This window comes from Haemaphysalis longicornis, unplaced genomic scaffold (assembly GCF_048455015.1).
Source record: "Haemaphysalis longicornis isolate Haplotype H1 unplaced genomic scaffold, Haemaphysalis longicornis Haplotype H1 scaffold_12, whole genome shotgun sequence".
Lineage (NCBI taxonomy): Eukaryota > Metazoa > Arthropoda > Arachnida > Ixodida > Ixodidae > Haemaphysalis > Haemaphysalis longicornis.
This window is the reverse complement of record NW_027526225.1, coordinates 52,261,700-52,281,219: the sequence shown is the minus strand read 5'-3', so window position 1 is coordinate 52,281,219 and position 19,520 is coordinate 52,261,700. Positions and strand designations below refer to the sequence as shown.

The following is a 19,520-nucleotide window of genomic DNA, read 5'->3' as shown; positions in this document are numbered from 1 at the left end:
ATGCTTTACTGATGTTTAAGTGCAAGACCTGGCAAGCTTCTCTAGCTCGCCCAGAATTTCTCGATACGCAACTCTGAGCTGACGTGTGAGCACGTCTGTTTGTCGTGTGGTTCCTTGTTAATGAGCCAGACCATGCAACTGAACGGTGCGAATGCAGATTTGATGCTTTCAGCGCATTTCACTCCTTTCTTCGATCAACAAGAGAGAAACTGTCAGTAATGCTCGTAGAAAGACGGGGCGAGTCAGAAATGCTGCTTGGACACTTCCTAGTACCATATAAATAGTGTACTTAATCTTACCGAGAGCCAAAGCATCATTTTAGGTTGTAGTGAAGCAGACCAGAAAACACCCCTGCCCTTTTTTTTGTCCTTTCTCTTTGAAGCACTCCTTTGTTTATGTATTGAAAACCAATTTGTGCAGCGGCACACTTCATTAGTTATTTGTGTATGTGGCTAATTTTTTACATTTTAACATTTATATGTTCTCATTGTAGTATGATACTAATCTTGATCAGTGCATTTTTGAAGCAGAGGTGGTTTTCTTCAGGTGGCAGTTCCTTTTCTCTACAAAAAAGGGCTTGCTGTAAACAGGATCAAGCAACAAAAAAGGAAATCTGTTTTAAAGGGGTCCTGAAATACCTTCCGCCGATACATGGATGTACATATAACCAAATAAAGCAATGTATAAGCAATCTCCTCCTGCAAGAATTTTGTTAAAGCGATGAGTATTAGCCGAGAAATTGTAAATCAAAAACTGCGTATTATCGTCGTGCCGCCTTTCCTCCTCTTTTCAACGTTCTCTTCGCTGTTGACGGTGCGCCCGCCTTCCCTCCCATGATGCTGCGCTCCTCAGCGGTGACGTACTTCCGCTTTTGCGCTCCGATTGCCGTCTGCTACGGCAAGGCGTTGGCTACGGGCAAGCTCTTTCGGTTTTTTTCATCTTTGTTGACAACATGGACCCCGCACTCCGCTCAAGGCTGGAAAAGCGAACTAAAGAGCTGGGGTGGGATCCCTACGAATCCACACCGCGACGAAAGGTCTCAAGAAAGGATGATGACCCTGAATCGCCAGCGTCACCGGGACGAAGCGGCGACGAGATGAATTGGTAAGTATGGAAAAATGAAATATCTGAGCGAATGATTGAACGGTTGGCTCGACTTTTGTTTGAATGAGCGTGCGTGCGTTCTAAACCGATGTCGATTGCGTAGGCACCCTGTATAGTGCGCACACCGTAATAGCGACGCCGTGCGCGCGCTCGCGTCAGCAATATATACTATTCCCGTCCAATATTTTCGAAACGTGGCTAACTCAGCCACAAGGTTGCACTGTGTGGCGTGGACCGTTTTTTTTTTTCTTGCGTCGGACTAGCAGGGCCGCGAGTTTCTTTACCTATTAGGCATGCGACTTGCGCTTTGAGGTTCGTGCTGGGCCTGCCCTTCCTGGAGGACTCCCCATGGCTACACAAAATCATTCACCAATTTCAAATTTCTCATTAAGGGCTAGAGGCTTTTGCTCTTCTCCATCATTCATTGTTATTATTGGGGTGTGCTCAGTGCTGCCGACCCCTCCGCGACCACGGCACTACATTTTTTTTCCATCGAAGACTGATGCCCCTGTTTTGTGCGTGAAGTAAACGGTTTAATCGCTCAATAACGACGTCGCGATTTTGCAAAATAATATATTTATTTCCCTCTGAAAGCACTATTGACAATAGAGAAAATGGTTGCTGGTCCCAGCTGGCTTATGGCCAAATTCTGTTCCAAGTTTATGGCATAAGTCCCAGCTTGGACTACCATTTTCTCTAGGGGAAGTTAGCCCCTGTGCCCAATTTATTAATTAAATCGTGTCAGTGACACACATAACTAGGAGTCGTGACATTTTAAGTGGTATTTTCATAGTTCAAAAGCAGATATTTTTTCTGACATGTCTACATACTAGAAACGACGTATTTGCATAGTTTAGAAGCCGACATTTAATCTACTTTTCTCTTATTAGAGTGGGGCAGGATATGTCCCATTTTCCACATACTGTTGAGCATACTGAAAATTTAAATTGGCACCTAGTTCCTTGTGTTGTATGGTGCACATCTGTGTTTACCAGCTGCTTGTCAAACACAAAGCTTACCCGCATGTGCGCACTTGTGTATGCAGGTGCCAATGTGGGCTGTGTGTGGCCAGTCCAAAGCCACTGGAAAATGTGTGCTGTCGGGGGATCGCTAAAGTTGTTGCCAAGAGCAACAATGACTGCATCACTCGGCATGCATATTTTCCCACCCTTTGCCTCAACCCAGCAGTTCTCGAGGCTGTGTACTGGGAGCTGGAGTCCCATGGCATCCCCATGCCTTGCGAGTTGCACAGGTAAGACAGCTAGCAAAGGGGCAGGTCCAAAGTGCTTTATTATGGGATTCAATAAGAACATTTTATTCTTTATTTATCCATGCATTTTATGTTTCCACAATCTAGAACAAGGCTGGTCAAGACAAGAAGCACACTTAAGAACGTGATACAGAACTGAAACCATGACATAATAACAACATAGCTTATATTTACTTAAAAGTGTAAACCAACCTACACTCGCATATAGCTAATTGTCAGTGCATTTTAATACATGCCTAGTATAGTAATTAGCCAGCAAGTGTGAAATATTGACTGATTCTATTGTACTGTAAAGTGCATAACTAACTTCAAATACTTTCAGGAAGTATCGCTTCACGGCATACAGGCTCTTCACGCGCTGGTGTTGGGGCAGGCTCGGAACAGCCAATCGAGTCGTGCTACCAGCATGTGTGGTGGGCCACATACGACAGCACTTCCCTTCAGCGTCATATGTGGGCTTCCAGTATCCAGTGCTATAAGGCTCGGACACCAAGGTAAGATCTTTCTTTTTCAGTATAAGCAGCTCCTGTGCATACAAAAGGGCACCCATTGTGCTGGTGTAGTTTTTTCAGTTGGCTTAAATTACGTTTTTCAGTTGGCTTAAATTTCGGCTGCTTAACAGGCACGGTAGCTCAGTAAAAGGGAGGTCTTGAGAACTGCTATTTTCTGGTTGAGACGTAAAAAATATAAGAAAAATTTAGGCTTATACAGCTCTGCTGTAAAAAGGTCCACATTGTACACAGCAGCAGAACCTTGCTGAAAGCTTGCCGAGCTCAAGGGTGTGGGTTTGATTCCTGGCCGCGGCGGCCGCTTTCCAGATAGAGGCGAAAAGTGAAAGCGCCCGTGTGTTCTAGATTTCAGCGCACATTGAAGATCCCCAGGTGGTCAAACTTTTTCCGGTGCCCTCCACTACGGCACTCCTAATCGCATGTGTAGTGTAGGTGCGTTAAACCCACCAATGAAACGATCAAATCAATCAACATGATGAAAGCTAGTGCTCCACCAAGGCCTCCACAATGGGTTCTTGTGGTGCATATTGACTAGTATACTCAGTGATGAGTGCTTCCTTTGCTGGCCGGTCGTATGCATCGGTCATGTGCCGCTTCCTAGACGTGCTGCTCGCAACACTTTCCCTGAGCATGGTGGCCTCGCAACGCATGGCCACGTCGTTCACGAGCCTGCAGACATAACCTTGCAAAAGAAAAAATAAGACAGCACTTCAGTGTTGCAGCTCTCAGCACAAATTAACATCAAGTGTGTTATTAAAAATGCATCTTGAATGGCAGCGTAATAGTAAAGGTAGTACAAAATGGTATTGCTTCCTTGTAATTGTTATCGGCTCTCCCTAAGTGTTGTTTTCACCAGGCTTCAGATAATTTTTCGGTACAACTGACGTGGTTAAGAAAGGCAGGGTTTCTGGAGTGTGTTCTTTGCAGACAAACCAGTCGCTGTATAAATACAAGATTGTTGGAACACAAAAACTCACTCAAACACGAGACGTATTCACACATCACCAGGCATCCTTCTGAACACGGGTGCATTCCGCTTTTTCATGATACCAACATCCTTTCGGTGCATGGCAATCAGATCACTAGGAAGTCATTGAGGCATGTCATATTAGGAAAAGGGGGAATGTGCATATTAGCGAGCCGTCGATAACACTGCAGGAACAAGAATTTTGGTTTTGGATCAGTTTGTTATAATCTAGTTGTGCGTCATGATGTAAGAGGATGTGGGTTCGGTCGTAGTAGTTATGTTTGTTTTGTGTTTTCCATAAAATGTGTTGAGTGCAGCGTGATACTGTCGCAAGAGGTCTTTTCCTTGCATTTGTCTGTTGCGCTGCCTTTTAACGTGGGTGAGCAGTACCAACTTGCCCACATGTTGGTCCTTTTACGGTTGTTATGAAAAAGCTGGGCTCACGTACCAAATGTCGGCTTGGTTTTCAATGGAGAAACAAAGAAGTGCCCTGGCCGGGGTCGCGACATCTTCACCTTGTATTTCTTTTTCCCTTTCTTGGTCTTGGCCTGCGGCCGCAAGGCATTTTCATTATAGTGCAGCACAGCCAATTGTGTCCTGAAAATAGCAGAAACGGTGCAAAAAAAGTGTACTTGTAAAAATTCTCTTACTGGAGGTTGTTTGCAGTGCTTAATTTCAATCACTGTTCTGAGACTAATGAAACTCAAACACCTTCAATCTAGATGCATTGCTGTTGCAAACAATATTAGGAATAATGCAGATAAAACTAAACAGATTAAAGTTTTGGGTCGTTAATGCAGTACTAATCGAAAAACAGTGCATGAAACAAGTCAAAGTATGAATGATAAAGAAAGGGAAAATTTCTTAGTCTCATTTCTGAAACCCCCTTTTTTATTCTCAGCCGTATTTGAAAAAAATTAGTGGCATCACAGCCTTGTTCTCGATTCCCGAAACCATATACTCAGTTTTGGCAACCCAGAAAGTGTTACAAAATTAAGTCTTACAAACAGGTATCAAATGTTTGAAGCTCGGTAGTGAGTTCTACGTTATAACTAACTCCAGAACCCTCAACTGACTACACTTAAAGCTACTTCATTCGAGTTCCAGAGCAATGAAAAAAAAAAGAGTTTAAACTCACAGTATCTGGATGAGAATGTGCCTTTTTTTCAGCCTAGCCTTGAAAGATGAAAATTTAATCATTACGATAAGTTTATTCTAAACGGATGTATCCACGTTTCTTCTAAACGGATGTATCCACGAATGTATCCAATGTTACAAATTATATACTGTGTACACTATTACTTTTCAGTGCAAAAATGTGTAGCTGGAAACACTCCATAAGATTAAACAGCATGCAATATAGATAACGGACATGACTATTTTGACAAAAGGCCCCAAAATCTTGCCTTAGAATTGTGGGCAAATGCATAGACTCTGCATTTGCAAACTCTGTTGTTCTGATGTCTGTGACTTCATAAATAACAAAGGTGACACCTTGAAGCCTTTCTATGACTTTTGAAAACAGCCTCGTATTATATAATCAGTGTGCCATGTGCTTTCATCACAAGACATTCAAATTGAATCGTTTTGACAGACTGATTCCAGGCACCCACTAACAATCCTTGTGTTGAATAGCTTGATAGAAAAGTTCAAATTCAGTTTCTCCAGCATGTAGTGACTTATGCTGATGCTGATGAACGTGATAACTTTTGACACGTAATAAAGGTCAATTGGTGCCATTGTATTAAGAGTAGATTGATGCATGGTGAAGCACAATTCTCATTATCAGAAGAAGGAATTTTCACCCGAAATAACAGGCTTTTAAACACGTGTATCCCCATGAAGGTGCGACAGGACTGGGTAATCAGCTTGAATTATCAAAAATTTTAAATTAACCATTTGTGAACTGGCAAGCTTTTCTACTCTATAAGGGTAAGTTGATATTTTTGAATTACCTTGCTGCCATTCCCTCTTCCGAAAATGCTATTGCCTTGGGTGCAAAACGAATTATCAGGCTATTGAATGATTCCAGTGCGTAAGTCTGTACAGTTGGAGACAATTGCTGCAGGTCACTGAGGAGGCGGGGGTTCTGCAAAATCGCTCGCAGCTTCAGAAAAGCAGGCGAATCTGTTGGAAGAAAATTGTTCACACATTTCTCATTGCCTCCATCACTAATTAGGTAATCAGAACTATTAATGCCATGCAAAAACTTCAGAACAATGTTGCTGCATAGTCACATACAGGGTTCTCCCCAGAAATTTATGAGATGTGGGCATTTTAAGAACGGGGAGGGGGGAGGGTGGCAAGAAGTTAAGGAATTTCAAATTTTCATCACCAATACGGAACAACTGGTTCGGGCATCTTCGGACTGCCATGTGGTGAAAAGTGAAAGCTGCTAAACAAAATAAGAAAGTGATAAGTGGAAGCATCTACTCCAAGGTTTGCTTGCAGCTGGAAATCTGAGAATTCAAAGTTCATGCTCCTTCTCACATAACCAGATGGCAAAAAGTGCGGCCCGCTGCTGCCAGCATTATGACACACGCGAGAGAAGTTGCCATACTGCTAGCTCTTATGTTAATCGGACATTCATGATTCTGTTTGAATTCAGTAATTTAAGACAAGCAGCACAACAAGAGTTCATTTGATGTGAATCTCATCAATCTGCTCTGCAGTGCAGACCTAATACAATGACAACAATTATTGCAGACCAGGCACCACACGAGTCCACTGTATGTCAAGATGACTTCGAAGGTGAGCACAGACTTGACATTTTTCTGGAAGGGATATGAGCTGCCAACTATGCACTGCCATTGTGGGCAAGGTAGACATGAGCTTTATGCGGTTTTAACTAGCAGCCTCCTCAATGTCACATTTGTAGTGGCACGCAATTATTCAAAAATTTTAAACGCTGAAGCAAATAATGCAATATGTGATTCTGCTTCGAAGTGAGCAGCACTATTACAAAGTTTCAAATAGTATTTAAAATAAGGTTGAAAACACGAAGGAACAGTTGTTTCAATAATTTCTACGTTTGCCACCTGGCTGGTTTTTGATCAGCAAGCCTTCGTTTGCATGCATACACTGCTGTTGTCAGTGACCGACTATAAACTTAAAATAAGTACCTCAGCTGGTATAACCCAACCAACTATAAAATTAAAATAAGTACCAGAGCTGTTACAACCTAACTAAATGTTTACCAACTAACATTAACCATGCCAGGCATACTGCTGTCTTCTGTGGTAACTACTTTATATATCGTCTTAATTTACTACTGCACATCCATGACGGTTTGTGCCGTGAACTGCACCGCCCGACACCAGGACAAAAAAATTAAAGGCATAAGGCAGTAGTTTGGAATGTTTTGCCTAAATCTTGCCCTAGATTACACTAACCTCCCAATTCATTGTCAAAGTTTAATTTTTCCTTTCCTGTTCGAAGCTGCAGGTCTTCTTTTTAGCAAAAGGTGGCAACAAAAGATGGGCTTTGCCATCATTTGTTACATTTGTTTGCCTGATTTTGTATTTATTTCTAATTTGCACTTTGGAGCTAAACGGCAACTGAAGTGTCACCCCCACATGTACTTTTTTTTAACAAGATGGCATCCTAATGAACCCGGATAGATAAAATGTTGACTCGTTGCAAAAAAGACCAAATGGCCCGGAAAACCATGTGCAAAATGCATCCTTTGCAACAAGTTCAATGAGTTAGGGACAGGATGTATCGCCAGGGCCGTACCCAGAGGGGGGGTTTGGGGGTTCGAACCCCTCCCGAAATCTTTTCCAGGCAGCACGTAAACAATACTTACTGTTGCTTTCAGCAAAACTGCCCCCTTCCCAAAATTCATAACCCCCCCCGAAAAAAATTTCTGGGTACGGCCCTGTGTATCGCACTTTGAGGCCGAATGATCGACCGCTGCAAACATCATGTGACAAGCTTTCCCACACTACAGTGGTGACGTGCAGGTAAATGACTAACAGAAAGTGTTACTGGGGAACGCATTGTTATTTCTCAGCATTATGCCAACTACACCCTGGTGCGCGGAAAAACAGCTTTCTTTCCTGCATGCCCTGGTGCTTCTCTTCTCACATCCTGATAAGGTGGTCACACCCAAGCCGCCCTGGTCAACACTTTCTAGATAAGGAAGCCCAGCTCTAGTCCCCAAGCTCCCAGTTGTTTGAGCAAATGAAGTGCAAAGTTTATCTTTTCTTTCTAAAACTGTAAAGTCCCTTCTGTTCTTTTATTGCCACATTAGAAAAGTGCTGAACTTCTCTCGCTTCGCACTTGCAGACACCAAGATAAAGCTTTCGTGACAAAAAGGCGTCATTCGCAAAGCTGACCAGACCATGTTTGTTTATCATGCACTTAGACAAATTTTGGCCTCAGCTCTTTGTATATGTTTAATTAGGCATGAAATGCCCTTCATGAAATCCATATTTCAGATACTTGTGCGTGCATGTGCGGTCAAATTTTATAATTTTCAGTGCAAATGATTTCTCAAAATAAAATTACGCATTGTTACTGTGAAGCGGACACACGGGCAAGTGCAAAGTGGAGATTATACTACCTGGCCGTGAAGGCAGGCTGACGGAGCTTTAAAGGTCAGGCTAATTTGTCATGGCATGTGCTGCTGAAGTTTCCTTCCTAAAACTAACATGAATGTTCATGATACTTATAAAGAAATGTTTAATTTTGCCTGGTCAGAATATGAACCCTATGATTACGCTAACACTGAAACACTTGTTGAGGTCACCACATAAGATGAAATTTAGCCCCATATAAAGTACACTGTCGTCAATAAAGGTAAAACCAGTGGGATAGCTTCTGTATGTTTGTGTTATGTCATTAACAATGTTGCAAACCCTTTAAAATGAGCCTCTAAATTTTGTACAGGCTACTATTACTGAAGCATGTTTGAGAAATTGTAAATTTTCAGTTTTTTTATTGGCTTCCTAAATATTCATTTTGTTTAAAAAAATTTTTTTGATTCACAACTATTCAAACCGAACAATAACAGCACGAGTGGCACCTGCACTGCATTATTCTTTTCTCGTTTTTTTCATTATTATTATTTTCAGTTTTCGAGCCGTGCAAAGTATCAGTTTTTAGTTTCCACTGAAGTGTAATAGTTGTTGCATGGATTTTATGATGAGTGCATGTTACTACGCTTTTTCATGGCCATGAGAAAGTTGATCAGGGTTTTACCATTTTCCCTTTCAATTTGCTCCTATGTATACGCATATCCCTTAGGTGGCCCCTGTGCTCAAAGAAAGCTCCTAGCTTGTGATTCAGCCTTAGGCCTGTCTTTTACTACATGGCCTGATGGCCTCCTTGCCATTTCCATCACCCTAGAATAACCAACTAAAGAAAGCTAAAGAAAGAAACTGGAAGCTTTGAATGAAGTCCTTTAAGTATGTCCTTGTTGATCTTGATCTCGTAGTAAATACGAACTCTACAAATCTACTACACCTGCTACTCATCCGTAGAAGGCAAATTTATCGGCCATACATATTTATATGGTGTGGTTGCAAAATAGTTGCCGCCACTGTGGCCATCTTTAGCGAACTTGAAGTTGGGGAAAAGCCTGCATTGCCAAAGCAAAGATTATTGCAGTGCAGCGATTCACCTGGTCTCATCCATTGTCTATCTTCAAGGGGCTCATGTAGGCATTCGGAGAATGGCCCCTGATGCCCCACATGCTTGTTGCACACGTGGTTGAGTAGGCTGCCCCAGATGCTCAGGATGAGCTCTCCATCCCCATCGCCCATAGCTGCCGTCCAGTACAAGTGATTCTTGATGGCCTCAATCCAAAGCTGTATGGAGCTACAGCCTTTTGATTTGGCTGCAAGCTTGAGCTTCTTCTTGAGGCCTGAGACAAACAGTACACAGTCTTAATTAACTGAAATCGAGGGTTGGACGGAAGCCCATCTGGTCAAGTAAACACAGGACAACAATAAAAACTGGCACCGACCAAGAATGTTTAAAATCCAAAAAAGACGTTTTGACTCCTGTACGGGGGCCTTGTTCACAATAAAAACTGGCACCGACCAAGAATGTTTAAAATTGAACAAGGCACCCGTACGGGAGCCAAAAGGTCTTTTTGGATTTTAAACATTCTTGGTCGGTGCCAGTTTTTATTGTTGTCCTGTGTTAATTAACTGATGACTTAGTAGCAGGATCTCCCCCTCACCTTTAGCAATGTGCCACACATCAAAAAAGTGTCTCATGTTTGGCTTTTTCTGCCTGCACAATGTTCTTATAGCAGGGTGGCGATCTGAAATGCATAATAAAAAACGAGAATTATGCCGATATCTAAATGAATTTAGATATATGAAACATGCAAAAATACTTGAGGCATTTTTGCATGTATTTTTGAGGTATTTTGCATGTATTTTTAACAAAACTGCACCTCTCATAAACAATACACTTGATTTTTTTTTTCAATTCCCAAATGAAGTATTTACTTTTGTAGAGCGCTCAACTTAGTTTACTTGAAAGTAGAATGTTTCCAACAGCACCTGTCTCTGGTGAAAGTAGAAAAAAGCGGTGGATAGATAACTTTTTTGTATTTTAGTGCACCATTTAGCTGTGGAAGGTGGCTTATAGTTTAAGATCCCTATTATCATTCGATTCTTGATGTGCAGCAAGGCGAAAAATACTGAGCTGATATTCACGAAGCTGTTTGCACGTAATGTGTAGTAAAAATAGTGATTGATTTCCACCCGCGTGCGGTTTATTCTGTAAAAATAGAGCGATGTGATAGCCGAGGCGCCGGCTAACCAAAAATGCTTTTCGATGTCGTGCAAGCAACTTAGCTTTGTAAATCAGGGCCGGCTTTTTTACTCGCAATGCCAAGGATTGCTACAACAGCAGTTGTTCTGACGGAAAAATAACTGTCGTATGGTCTACTTCATCTCGATTGATAGCAACGCGATGTCGGAATCGCGCCTAACTCCATTATCTTGGGCAAACATTAGTGAAGTTCTGTGGAAATAACAGTGCAAAACGAGACGCTTAAAACGGCTCTGAGCGGCAGCCGGTCCTAGCGCGGCCGCTTCCGTTCCATCACGTACTATCGGCGTCAAATGAAACTCGAACACAAAAATGTGAACCAGAACGTGCAAAATTGAAAAATACTGTTCGTGGAGTTCATATAATGACTTGCTATTGATATGTTGGGAAATCCACTTTTCCCAACTTTGTTTTTGTAACTAAGCCACGCGTCATTTTAGCTTGCATGCAAAGAAACCGCGCTATTTGTGTGTTCAGGTTCATATTTTCGTGTTCGCGTTTCATTTGACGCCGATAGTACGTCACGTCTGGCCGCTGGTAATGGCCGCCTTTTGTATCCAGTTTCGATTCCGCTAACGCAAATGTCGTGAGCTGTTTGCGTCGCAAGTTAATGTTTGAAACGTAGTATTTTGCATTTCGCACTCGTTTTACGTTTTAACGTGTACTATTAGGAGACATTATTTTTACGTTGTCGGAAATTTGAGTGCAGTTGGCCTTTAAAGGACCCCTGCAACGCTTTTCTTTGAGGTACTTTTTAGGCTGTACGTCTGTTCTCATTTTCAAATTTAAAAATGCAAGAAAATGCAAGGTTGCTCTCTCGTGACTTGCTACCCAGCAAGTCGGGCAACTGGACTAACTGACCTCGCCTGCCCATTACACATCTTTCTAGAAACTCTGCGATTTTCAACTACCTGCTCATTGCTGTTCACATGGGTGTTACCTAGCTTCTGGTATTTCAGTAATGTGGGAGCTCAAAAATTCACTGATTCAAGAGACTGTCAAAGCCTATGAAATTTATAACATCACGTGTGGTTCAACGACATCAACAAATCCAAAATTACATTTAGACAACTCATCAGCATGTGCCAAATTTCCTACTTCTGTTATATACTGTGTAAGCTTATTCCAATCTACCCGTTACACTTTAACTGCTGGGGCATTTATGGTCTTTGTATTCCTTGACCTTTTATTAATAAATTTCCAGCTCTGAGTAATGCATCATCCTGTATGTGCTTTCACAAGAATTGCGATGTAAATGTTATTCTAAGAAATGTGCATTTTATAGGGAGGCATTAATAATGTTACCTGTAGTTAGGGAACGTATAACGACACCCTGCTCCTCCAGTTTTACCATAGACCTGACTAGCCCTTCTTTCTTCATCGCCACGCTGTTTGGCACGCTCGCTGACTGGGAATGAAAAAAAAAGCATTTATAGCATTAAAATGGTTCATGTGTACTTTCATAGGATGTATGTGCAAAGCGTGCAAGTAAAGTTTCTGTATGGTCATGTTCTCTTACCTCTTTAACCCTGATCTGCTCACAGTGGATGATGCGGTTGAGCTGTGTGCAGAGGAGACTGTATGTGCAATACTTTGCACTGTAGCCCGAGGAATCGCAGCGGCCATCCCCTGCCAGGTCCACTGCCGTGCCAGCAACCCTCCGCACCAGCTGGTCCTGTTGCTCCTGATAAAGCTAATTGAAAGAATGCACCTATCTCTGTGAGAATTGGCACTTCAAAACAAGTGTGGGCATGTGAGAATGCCACTGGGAAGACAGATTTACTACTGCACTGTTTGCCAGTTTGTTAGCTGTGCTTTTTTAGGGCCTGTTTTGTAGAAAATGCAGCCTTGCAAGGACGTGTACTTTTCAAATGCCTTTCTAAGCAGCGGCTTTTAGTCTGTGATATTTTTCTTTCCAGCCTCATAGGATAAGGCTATATCATCACTTCATGGATACATGTTTCACCGGTTTTAGATGCATAGCATTTATAAAGCAAGCAACACTCATTTTATGTCACGTTTGCAACCAGTGCACATGTTCATTTGTTTGCATGCACACAGCTCAAAAGTGGGAATAGGATCAATCTGTAAAGGCAATATTGCTCAGATGGTAAGGTGGCAAGTTGTCACAATCATTGCAGAGCAGAGGGTCTTGCTCGAGATGAAAGAGAAAATCTTGAAGCAGGTTGAATGTTAAAATAGGCGAACACAACCTGTCGGAACTTAGTGCTACATGCAACCTAGACTGATGCATGAATAAAGCCGGGTCCCCTTCAGGGATTGCGAAAGCAGTGGGTGAGCACTATCGGAAAGCTGACAAGGAAAAAGCCAGCTTTGTTAGCAGAACAAGGGGTATGCATGGCGAGTGAACTATAGCAAACTCAAGCCAGTTTTGTATTTTTCCTATTACTCAATTTTTCCTCATCAATATATTGGTGTTTCTCCTGTTTTTGTCTCTAGGTGTTTCTTCTTGCTTTCATTTCTTTACAAGTTGTTTCTTGGTGCATAATATTCAGCCTCAACTGTTTTTCTGCTGTAAACATATGGGGCGAAATTTGTATGTGCGTGGAACAATAAAAAAGCCTCTGAAAATGAACTAGATGTTGTAGCATGCTTCAATTACTTGTTGTGAGCCCTGTTAAATGTAGTGCTCTTGAAGGAAAATGGGGCCTTGATGCTTCCAAATCCATCTTAGGGATGATTGAAAATCTGCACTTGTGTTTTGGGCACAGGTGTACATACTTAGCTCTCCTGTGGCAGTTTCCTGTTGATGGTAGCCAAGCCTTAATGTGCTGAGAGCACAGACATGACAGCCAGCTGTGCAGGCAAATGCATTTGTGCACAGGGTGGGCAGTAATCTGCTCTAACTGAACGCAACTGCAGCATGCCATAATTTTTTACCTTTTTCACAGCAGGTAGCAAGTAGCCCCTCTGATAGTTGAAGTATGTCCTCTCCGTGATGGTTTGTATTTTGATAGATTGAAGAGCTCTCGAAGAGGCAGCCACAGGACAGCCGGAGAAAAGGATGGCCGCTGCCAGGAGCACATTGCCAGCTGCTTTGTCGCCCAGCAAGGGCTGGCTCTGCCATGTGGTGCCAGGGCATGTCGGGTCAGGGCATTTACTGTTTACCCGGACCATGGAGCCCAGCACCTTGAAGTCGTTCTGGCAGGGCTTGTGACAGATGCGGCACACAGCAAGCAGTTCCCTTAAGTTGCTTTCGAATACCAGGAACTTCCGCTGATCTTGCGGTGTTTGCTCTGCCTGGTCACTGCAAGATGTAATGAACCGGTTATGAGCCAAGCTTGCCTTTGTTTTGGTTAATCAATGCCTTAATTTTTTTCTCATTAGTGCCTGAATACATGTAGCGTCTAAAACACTGCGGCTTCGTGAAAAACCATTTTGTTCTTGCCCGGATCTTGGTACACATCGAAAATTTCAGAGGGAATATGCCCTTACTGTCACCAAAGAGCATGCAGCAGGTATTCCTTGTTGGCAATCATTTTGATTTCCAATTACACCCCACATATTTTTTGCTATTTCTTCAACTTGCAACTACATTTATGATTTCTTTCTTTGTTCAGTAAAAAATACCTTTTTGAAGGGACCATGCAGGCAACACATATCCTTGTTTTATATTTAAAAGTATCAGCCTTTCGTCACTCACTCAACCTCATTCTTGACTCAAAGGACTGTTTTTACGTCAAATGTTGGAAATATCGACCAACTTTCAAATCTTTTATTACACAATGTTGGCATTGATGTCATTGGTGCGGCACCAAAAGCAGAATATTCAGTGTTTCAACTTTACGCTGGAATTCAAGCGCTGTCATCGAATGAACCAGAGGCCGCACTATATTTACACAGCCGTGTTTTTTGGCTTTACCTTTGTTGGCGGCTCCCGCTAATCTGTACAAACTAGGTCCTACGCCATGCAGAAGGCAGTTCAAGTTAAAGAAAGTGTCTGGCGAGTGGCTACTCTTTCCCCCTGGTTCCTTTATGACCTAGCTTGATTGAAGTTTGCATTAAAATTGACAGTTATTCTAGTGCAGCAATTTTCTGCATGAAGCAAGCTATTGTTTCGTCTTCATGGTTCCTCTGAAAGCAAGCACTAGTGCGGTTTCTGCTTAAAGCTAATGTGCACAGTACAAGGAGGGAAGGGTTAATGACATACCTGGCAAAGCTCAGTTCAGCAGTTAGGTGAAATGTGGCATCGCTTTCTGCTCCTGGCTCCTGCTCGTCGACCTCCATTGTTATGTCATCCGTTAGAGAACGCTCCACTTCTGGCAGCTGATCCTCACCCAGTTCCATTGCGTCTGCAGGCAGAGGGGTTGACTGACGTTCAGGCTGGAAGTCTGGGGGTACTGGTAAGGGAGAAGCATCCGCTGTTTGTGCTTCTTTTCTTGCCAGAAAAGATGGACACTCGTCGGTCTGTGTCCCCACTGCAACCCGAACCTTGGCCTCCAGGTTCACCTGCGTGGCTGTTGGTTAAATTAAATTACTGCGCTGAAAACACAGCTAACTGCTTGGTTTTGCTGTTGTGGCATTTTTCAACCATCTATTAAATTGTTTCTCTGCATTCAAGCACTCCATGCAAGAGGTGTGGCCAATGGGGTCCTGCTTACCATTGTTCTTTGTTGAACCTTGCTGCTCAGTCTGTGTGGAAGCTTCCCCTTGAAACACAGCAGTTTGTGTAGCTGTTGTATGCAGTGGTGGGTGGCAGGCACATTGGCAAGCTGGTGGCTGCAAAGCAGTTCATTTATTGTAATCAGTTATTTAATGAGCTCAGTTAGTAATATGGTCCCAGTTTGGGAGCATTGTGCCCAGAATGAAAGGGCGTGTCCTATTATCAAGACTTGTGATAGCTTGTGCAGCTCAATCGACTAAACTTTGAAGGAACAGCGATTCTGTGGTGATGGCTTTAATACCCATCCATATACAGTGAAGCTGTATATGGATGGGGTTGCATGCATTTTTCTGGTTCACCAATAAAACCACACTCGACACCTCTTTGAGGATCTTCCTCCACTGAGAGGAACGGATACCCCTAGTTGGCATTCGGCACTTTTGATGTTTTTCTCAAATAACTCACAGTAGGCATCGGTTCAGGTGAAGTGATACCAGGAGTTGCCGAGGTCGATGGCCTCTGCATGGTGGGTGGCTGTAACAAGGATGTTTCGTGCACCATTAGGTTCTAGTTTCTGTTCAGTGTTTATTCTAGAGCAATATTGTTTGTTCCTCTGACTATGTTGACCACTCATCATCTTGTCCATTGAAGCCGTGGCTATGTAGATCATTTAAGGGGCCTAAAAAATTCTTCATACATAATTTAAGGGTTTCAGCTTCCGGGCCACTATGTACAGTCATGGACAAATGAAACGTGAACACAAAAACATGAACCAGAACACAGAGATAGCGTGATTTCTTTCAATACAAGTGAATTGTTGCGTGGCTTTATTAGAGTAACAAAGATTGAAAATGTGTCTTTCCAAATATACCACTAGCAAGCGTTTATTTTTTCTCCACTATCCATATTTGATTTTGCGTGTTCCGTTTCACATTTTCATGTTCCCATTTCATTTGTCCATGGCTATACAAGGACTTGGTGTACAATGACCGAATAATCAAGTGAAGCTTGCATACCTCTGCAAATTAAAAGAGCTATTCAAAGGGGTATTCCCTATGCAGCATATGTCAGTGCTATGCATGTTTTCTCTATGCAATGAAGGGGTGGTGCAAGCCTGGGGTTGCCAAGGACAAGGAAACAAGTATTTTTTTTTTTTTTTGCCTTGAGGCGACGACTAAGGTGACCGACTCATTGAAGCTCCGTCATGAGGAGTAGAAAACAGCAGATGCACATTCATAAAAATACATCTGGAAAATGTTTTCCCAGCAATCACACTCGACTTGGGTGTGTTAACTGCATGGCAAGAAATTTCAAACGTAATCCTCATACACAAAAGAGGCACCCCCTCATTAAAATTTTTTTTTTTGGTAATGGTGTCGAACACCGTAATTTGTGCTTTCAGAATTGGTCACTAGTTCCTCTGGTTAGTAGGCTTTCTCCCGGGCAATTTCATTGTCTTTGCTTGATAATGTTTGTCTCGTGCGTTCTCATTTCAATCTTAATAATACGTCTTTTTTTAGATCAAAAGCTCCCTTACTCCACATGCAAACGCAGAAAATGCCTCGTCCCTCATCAACCTTCTCGCTGCTCAGCCAAAATATAGTCAGTGCATCGATGATCCAGGGGTATAGAGGGAAAAAGCGTACACCACGAGAAAAGAGAGACGGGGGGAAGAAATACCTATTTCCAGAATGCTACGAAGAGCGATTTCACTGCTTCTAGGTTGGCGACAGTGCTGAGAAGCGTTCTGATGAAATTGTGCACTTGTTCATCATACACACTCAGCGAAAAAGTGGAGCTATGACTTGACAAGGTTCTCTCAACCATGGTATTTTTTTTTCTTACATTTATCTTGCTTACAGCAAGTTTAGAGTAGTTGGTATTTTTCACAGCAAGCACTGTAATGGGAAATTTTCGCTAACAACCGTTTTCACGAAGACATTTTTTTAATTCGCCACTTACCTAAAAAATGTAAACACGGCAGTGTGCATGAGGGCATGCTGTATATAAATAACTTAAAATAAAAAAAAACTCAAGAAACTAAACTATCAAGAAACTAAAAAATACAAGTCGTTTCAATTTTCTCAAGCCCCTGTTCGGAGATTAACACGGCTTAGCTCATGCCCGCAAGTATTTCACTGTTCGTACCCAGAAGGGCATTTTCATAGGTGACATTCATGCATAGCAAAAAAGTTTCTCGCTACAAAGGAGTGCTTACCGGCACGGGAGGAAGGTGCAGCGTCGGCATCGCCGTTGGTCTCAAAAGCACTCTGCTGGCGAATCCCATGGATTTCACCAACTCCGGGCTTCCTTGGTGAGCTTCGGCAGCAAAGTGCCGCCCACAAACGTAGACGCTCTTTCGTTTGTCCGTCACGGATAGCCCGATACGCAGTAGCCATGCTTGCCGCCGTTCGCTGTCGTTCGGTAAACTATATAGCACTTGAGTATCTGGCCCTTCGCTGGCTTTGCAGCCAAGGACTGCACAGCGACGTTTCGGTGGGCTCATGGAAAATGCGCTTCCCTCGCATTGAGTACGTGGCCAGCGTCAGCGCACAAGTGATGCTTCCTCTCTGAAGGTGTGCGGAGCAAGTAGATCTCGGAGGCTCGTACGTCGCTCTTCGCGTATCACGGCGTTGCAGCGGTTGCTATCGGCGGCGAACTCGCAGCCGCACGGGGAGGATTGTGCGATGGTTCCCTTTGATGCACCCCGCACTGTTTATCGAAAAAGCGCTGTCTCAGATGTAGCCCCGCTGCAGTGCCGGCTGGTATTTTGCAGCGGTGGTAATTACTACCGGCGGAATGTCTCAAAGACATTTTAAACCGGCACAGAACCCGTGCACAACACGCGCCAGATCGGATCGCTTTATCAGAAGCGATGAACGGGGATCGAGGCAGAGAAAACCAGCGCCGCACTCGAGCAGCGTGCACCTGTGTTCTGACAAGCTGCACCCATATCTTGTGAACCGTGGTAATAGCTAAATATACCGCACAACTGCTGCTTCCTCTCTGAATTCTTAAGGTGCGCGGAGCAAAGAGATCTCGGAGGATATCGTATACGTCGCTCTTCGCGTATCGCGGCGTTGCTGTCGTCTCGGGTATCAGCCGTCAGATGTGCGGCCTGGGCTTGCCCTTTCGCGGTGTACGTTCCAGCGGTTGCTATCGGCGGCACGCGCCTTTTTATCGGCGGCGAACTCACAGCCGCACGGGGAGTGCGCTCGTTTTTGATGTACCGCGCAATCCAAAAAGCTGTGTCTCAGATGTGGCCCCGCTGGTGCCGGCTCTTATTTTGCGGCGGTGGTAATTACTACCGGCGGCATGTCTAAAAGACATTATAAACCGATAGAGAACCCGTGCACAACACGCGCCGGATCGGATCGCTTTATCGGTAGCGATGAACGGGCATCGAGGCACAGGGCAAACCAGCGTCGCATTCGAGCAGCGTGCACCTGTGTTCTGACAAGCTGCACCCATATATTGTGAATGGTGGCAATAGCTAAATATAGACGAACACGTTAACGTCTTAGCGTGATGCAGAAAGCAAGGTGCAGCCGCAACCCGCCGACGCTGAGCAGACGACACATCTCTTCGCCGGAAGTGCGTGTAAAAGCCGCCCAATAGCAGGATCTCTACCTCATGACGAACATCTGGGAAATTGGTGACGTAGACATGTGAAGATGGCGGCGTCCAAAAACACGAAGGAAAGGGTGAAAAAAAAGCGACAAACTTTGGAACAAAAGTGTGAGCTTTCTGCTGCACGTAAAACAGTAATACTTGGCACAGCTGACGTTGACGACCCAATCTAACGATTGCGCTAGTTCATTTAGTGTGCTCAAAATGCCTTTCAGGGCCCCTTTAAGTAAGGAGGAAAAAGGTTCACGTCAATTTATAAGGCTGAGACAGATTATGGCAGTCACTACACGTGCTGCGGTTCCCGGGGCTAACAAGCGATTTGCAAAAAACTGGACAACACTTCCCATGGTGCGGAAACCGAAGATGTACTCCTGCAATTAAAACACGGAATTATCGCTGCCCCTTCAAAGGTAGATAATTGAGCCATTTTGGCACTTGATCTTTAGAAAGCTTTGATCGCGTATCACACCAGGCTATTTTGTGTAACGTTGCCACTTTCACTCCGTGTCGCCGCACATACAACTATATCCGTAACTTCCTTTCGAACCGCACGGCTTTTATTCAGCTCGGTGACCTACAATCCGACACTATCCATTTCCCAACCATTGGCACGCCTCAAGGTGCAGT

General features: G+C 43.5%; 3 protein-coding genes and 2 long non-coding RNA genes across 5 annotated transcripts; 2 read left to right on the top strand and 3 right to left on the bottom strand.

Moving 5' to 3' along the window:
• The first annotated feature begins 479 nt into the window (after positions 1–479).
• Positions 480–2,496, top strand: LOC144162647 (uncharacterized). The gene is made up of 2 exons (XM_077693274.1): positions 480–1,104; positions 2,150–2,496. The coding sequence occupies exons 1-2, from the start codon at positions 953–955 to the stop codon at positions 2,358–2,360; spliced, it is 363 nt and encodes a 120-aa protein (XP_077549400.1). The 5' UTR covers positions 480–952; the 3' UTR covers positions 2,361–2,496.
• Positions 2,497–2,735: 239 nt separating this feature from the next.
• LOC144162648 (uncharacterized) lies at positions 2,736–12,341 on the top strand. Its single transcript, XR_013320733.1, has 3 exons — positions 2,736–2,868; positions 6,557–6,601; positions 12,184–12,341. It is a non-coding gene; the product is annotated as an uncharacterized LOC144162648 (long non-coding RNA).
• On the bottom strand, positions 2,862–10,221 carry LOC144162646 (uncharacterized). Its single transcript, XM_077693273.1, has 5 exons — positions 10,038–10,221; positions 9,474–9,716; positions 5,806–5,977; positions 4,299–4,447; positions 2,862–3,565 (listed from the first exon to the last, which is right to left on the bottom strand). Exons 1-5 carry the CDS (start codon positions 10,072–10,074, stop codon positions 3,366–3,368), a joined length of 801 nt encoding a protein of 266 aa, XP_077549399.1. The 5' UTR covers positions 10,075–10,221; the 3' UTR covers positions 2,862–3,365.
• A 1,082-nt stretch (positions 12,342–13,423) lies between the features above and the next one.
• On the bottom strand, positions 13,424–15,074 carry LOC144161607 (uncharacterized). The gene is made up of 3 exons (XM_077692243.1): positions 14,811–15,074; positions 13,541–13,907; positions 13,424–13,456 (listed from the first exon to the last, which is right to left on the bottom strand). The coding sequence occupies exons 1-3, from the start codon at positions 14,945–14,947 to the stop codon at positions 13,424–13,426; spliced, it is 537 nt and encodes a 178-aa protein (XP_077548369.1). The 5' UTR covers positions 14,948–15,074.
• Positions 15,075–15,261: 187 nt separating this feature from the next.
• LOC144161968 (uncharacterized) lies at positions 15,262–19,068 on the bottom strand. The gene is made up of 3 exons (XR_013320551.1): positions 17,482–19,068; positions 15,729–15,797; positions 15,262–15,379 (listed from the first exon to the last, which is right to left on the bottom strand). It is a non-coding gene; the product is annotated as an uncharacterized LOC144161968 (long non-coding RNA).
• Positions 19,069–19,520: the final 452 nt, after the last annotated feature.

Coding starts and splice junctions, on each gene's coding strand:
- LOC144162647 (XM_077693274.1), top strand. CDS start 953: ATGGACCCCGCACTCCGCTCAAGGCTGGAAAAGCGAACTAAAGAGCTG. Junction 1,105..2,149: donor AGCGGCGACGAGATGAATTG/GTAAGTATGGAA, acceptor TTGTGTATGCAG/GTGCCAATGTGGGCTGTGTG.
- LOC144162646 (XM_077693273.1), bottom strand. CDS start 10,074: ATGAGACACTTTTTTGATGTGTGGCACATTGCTAAAG. Junction 9,717..10,037: donor TGTGTGGCACATTGCTAAAG/GTGAGGGGGAGA, acceptor TGTTTGTCTCAG/GCCTCAAGAAGAAGCTCAAG. Junction 3,566..4,298: donor GAAAACCAAGCCGACATTTG/GTACGTGAGCCC, acceptor TTCTTTTGCAAG/GTTATGTCTGCAGGCTCGTG.
- LOC144161607 (XM_077692243.1), bottom strand. CDS start 14,947: ATGGAACTGGGTGAGGATCAGCTGCCAGAAGTGGAGCGTTCTCTAACG. Junction 13,908..14,810: donor GCTGAACTGAGCTTTGCCAG/GTATGTCATTAA, acceptor TACATCTTGCAG/TGACCAGGCAGAGCAAACAC. Junction 13,457..13,540: donor TGCTACCTGCTGTGAAAAAG/GTAAAAAATTAT, acceptor TTGCCTGCACAG/CTGGCTGTCATGTCTGTGCT.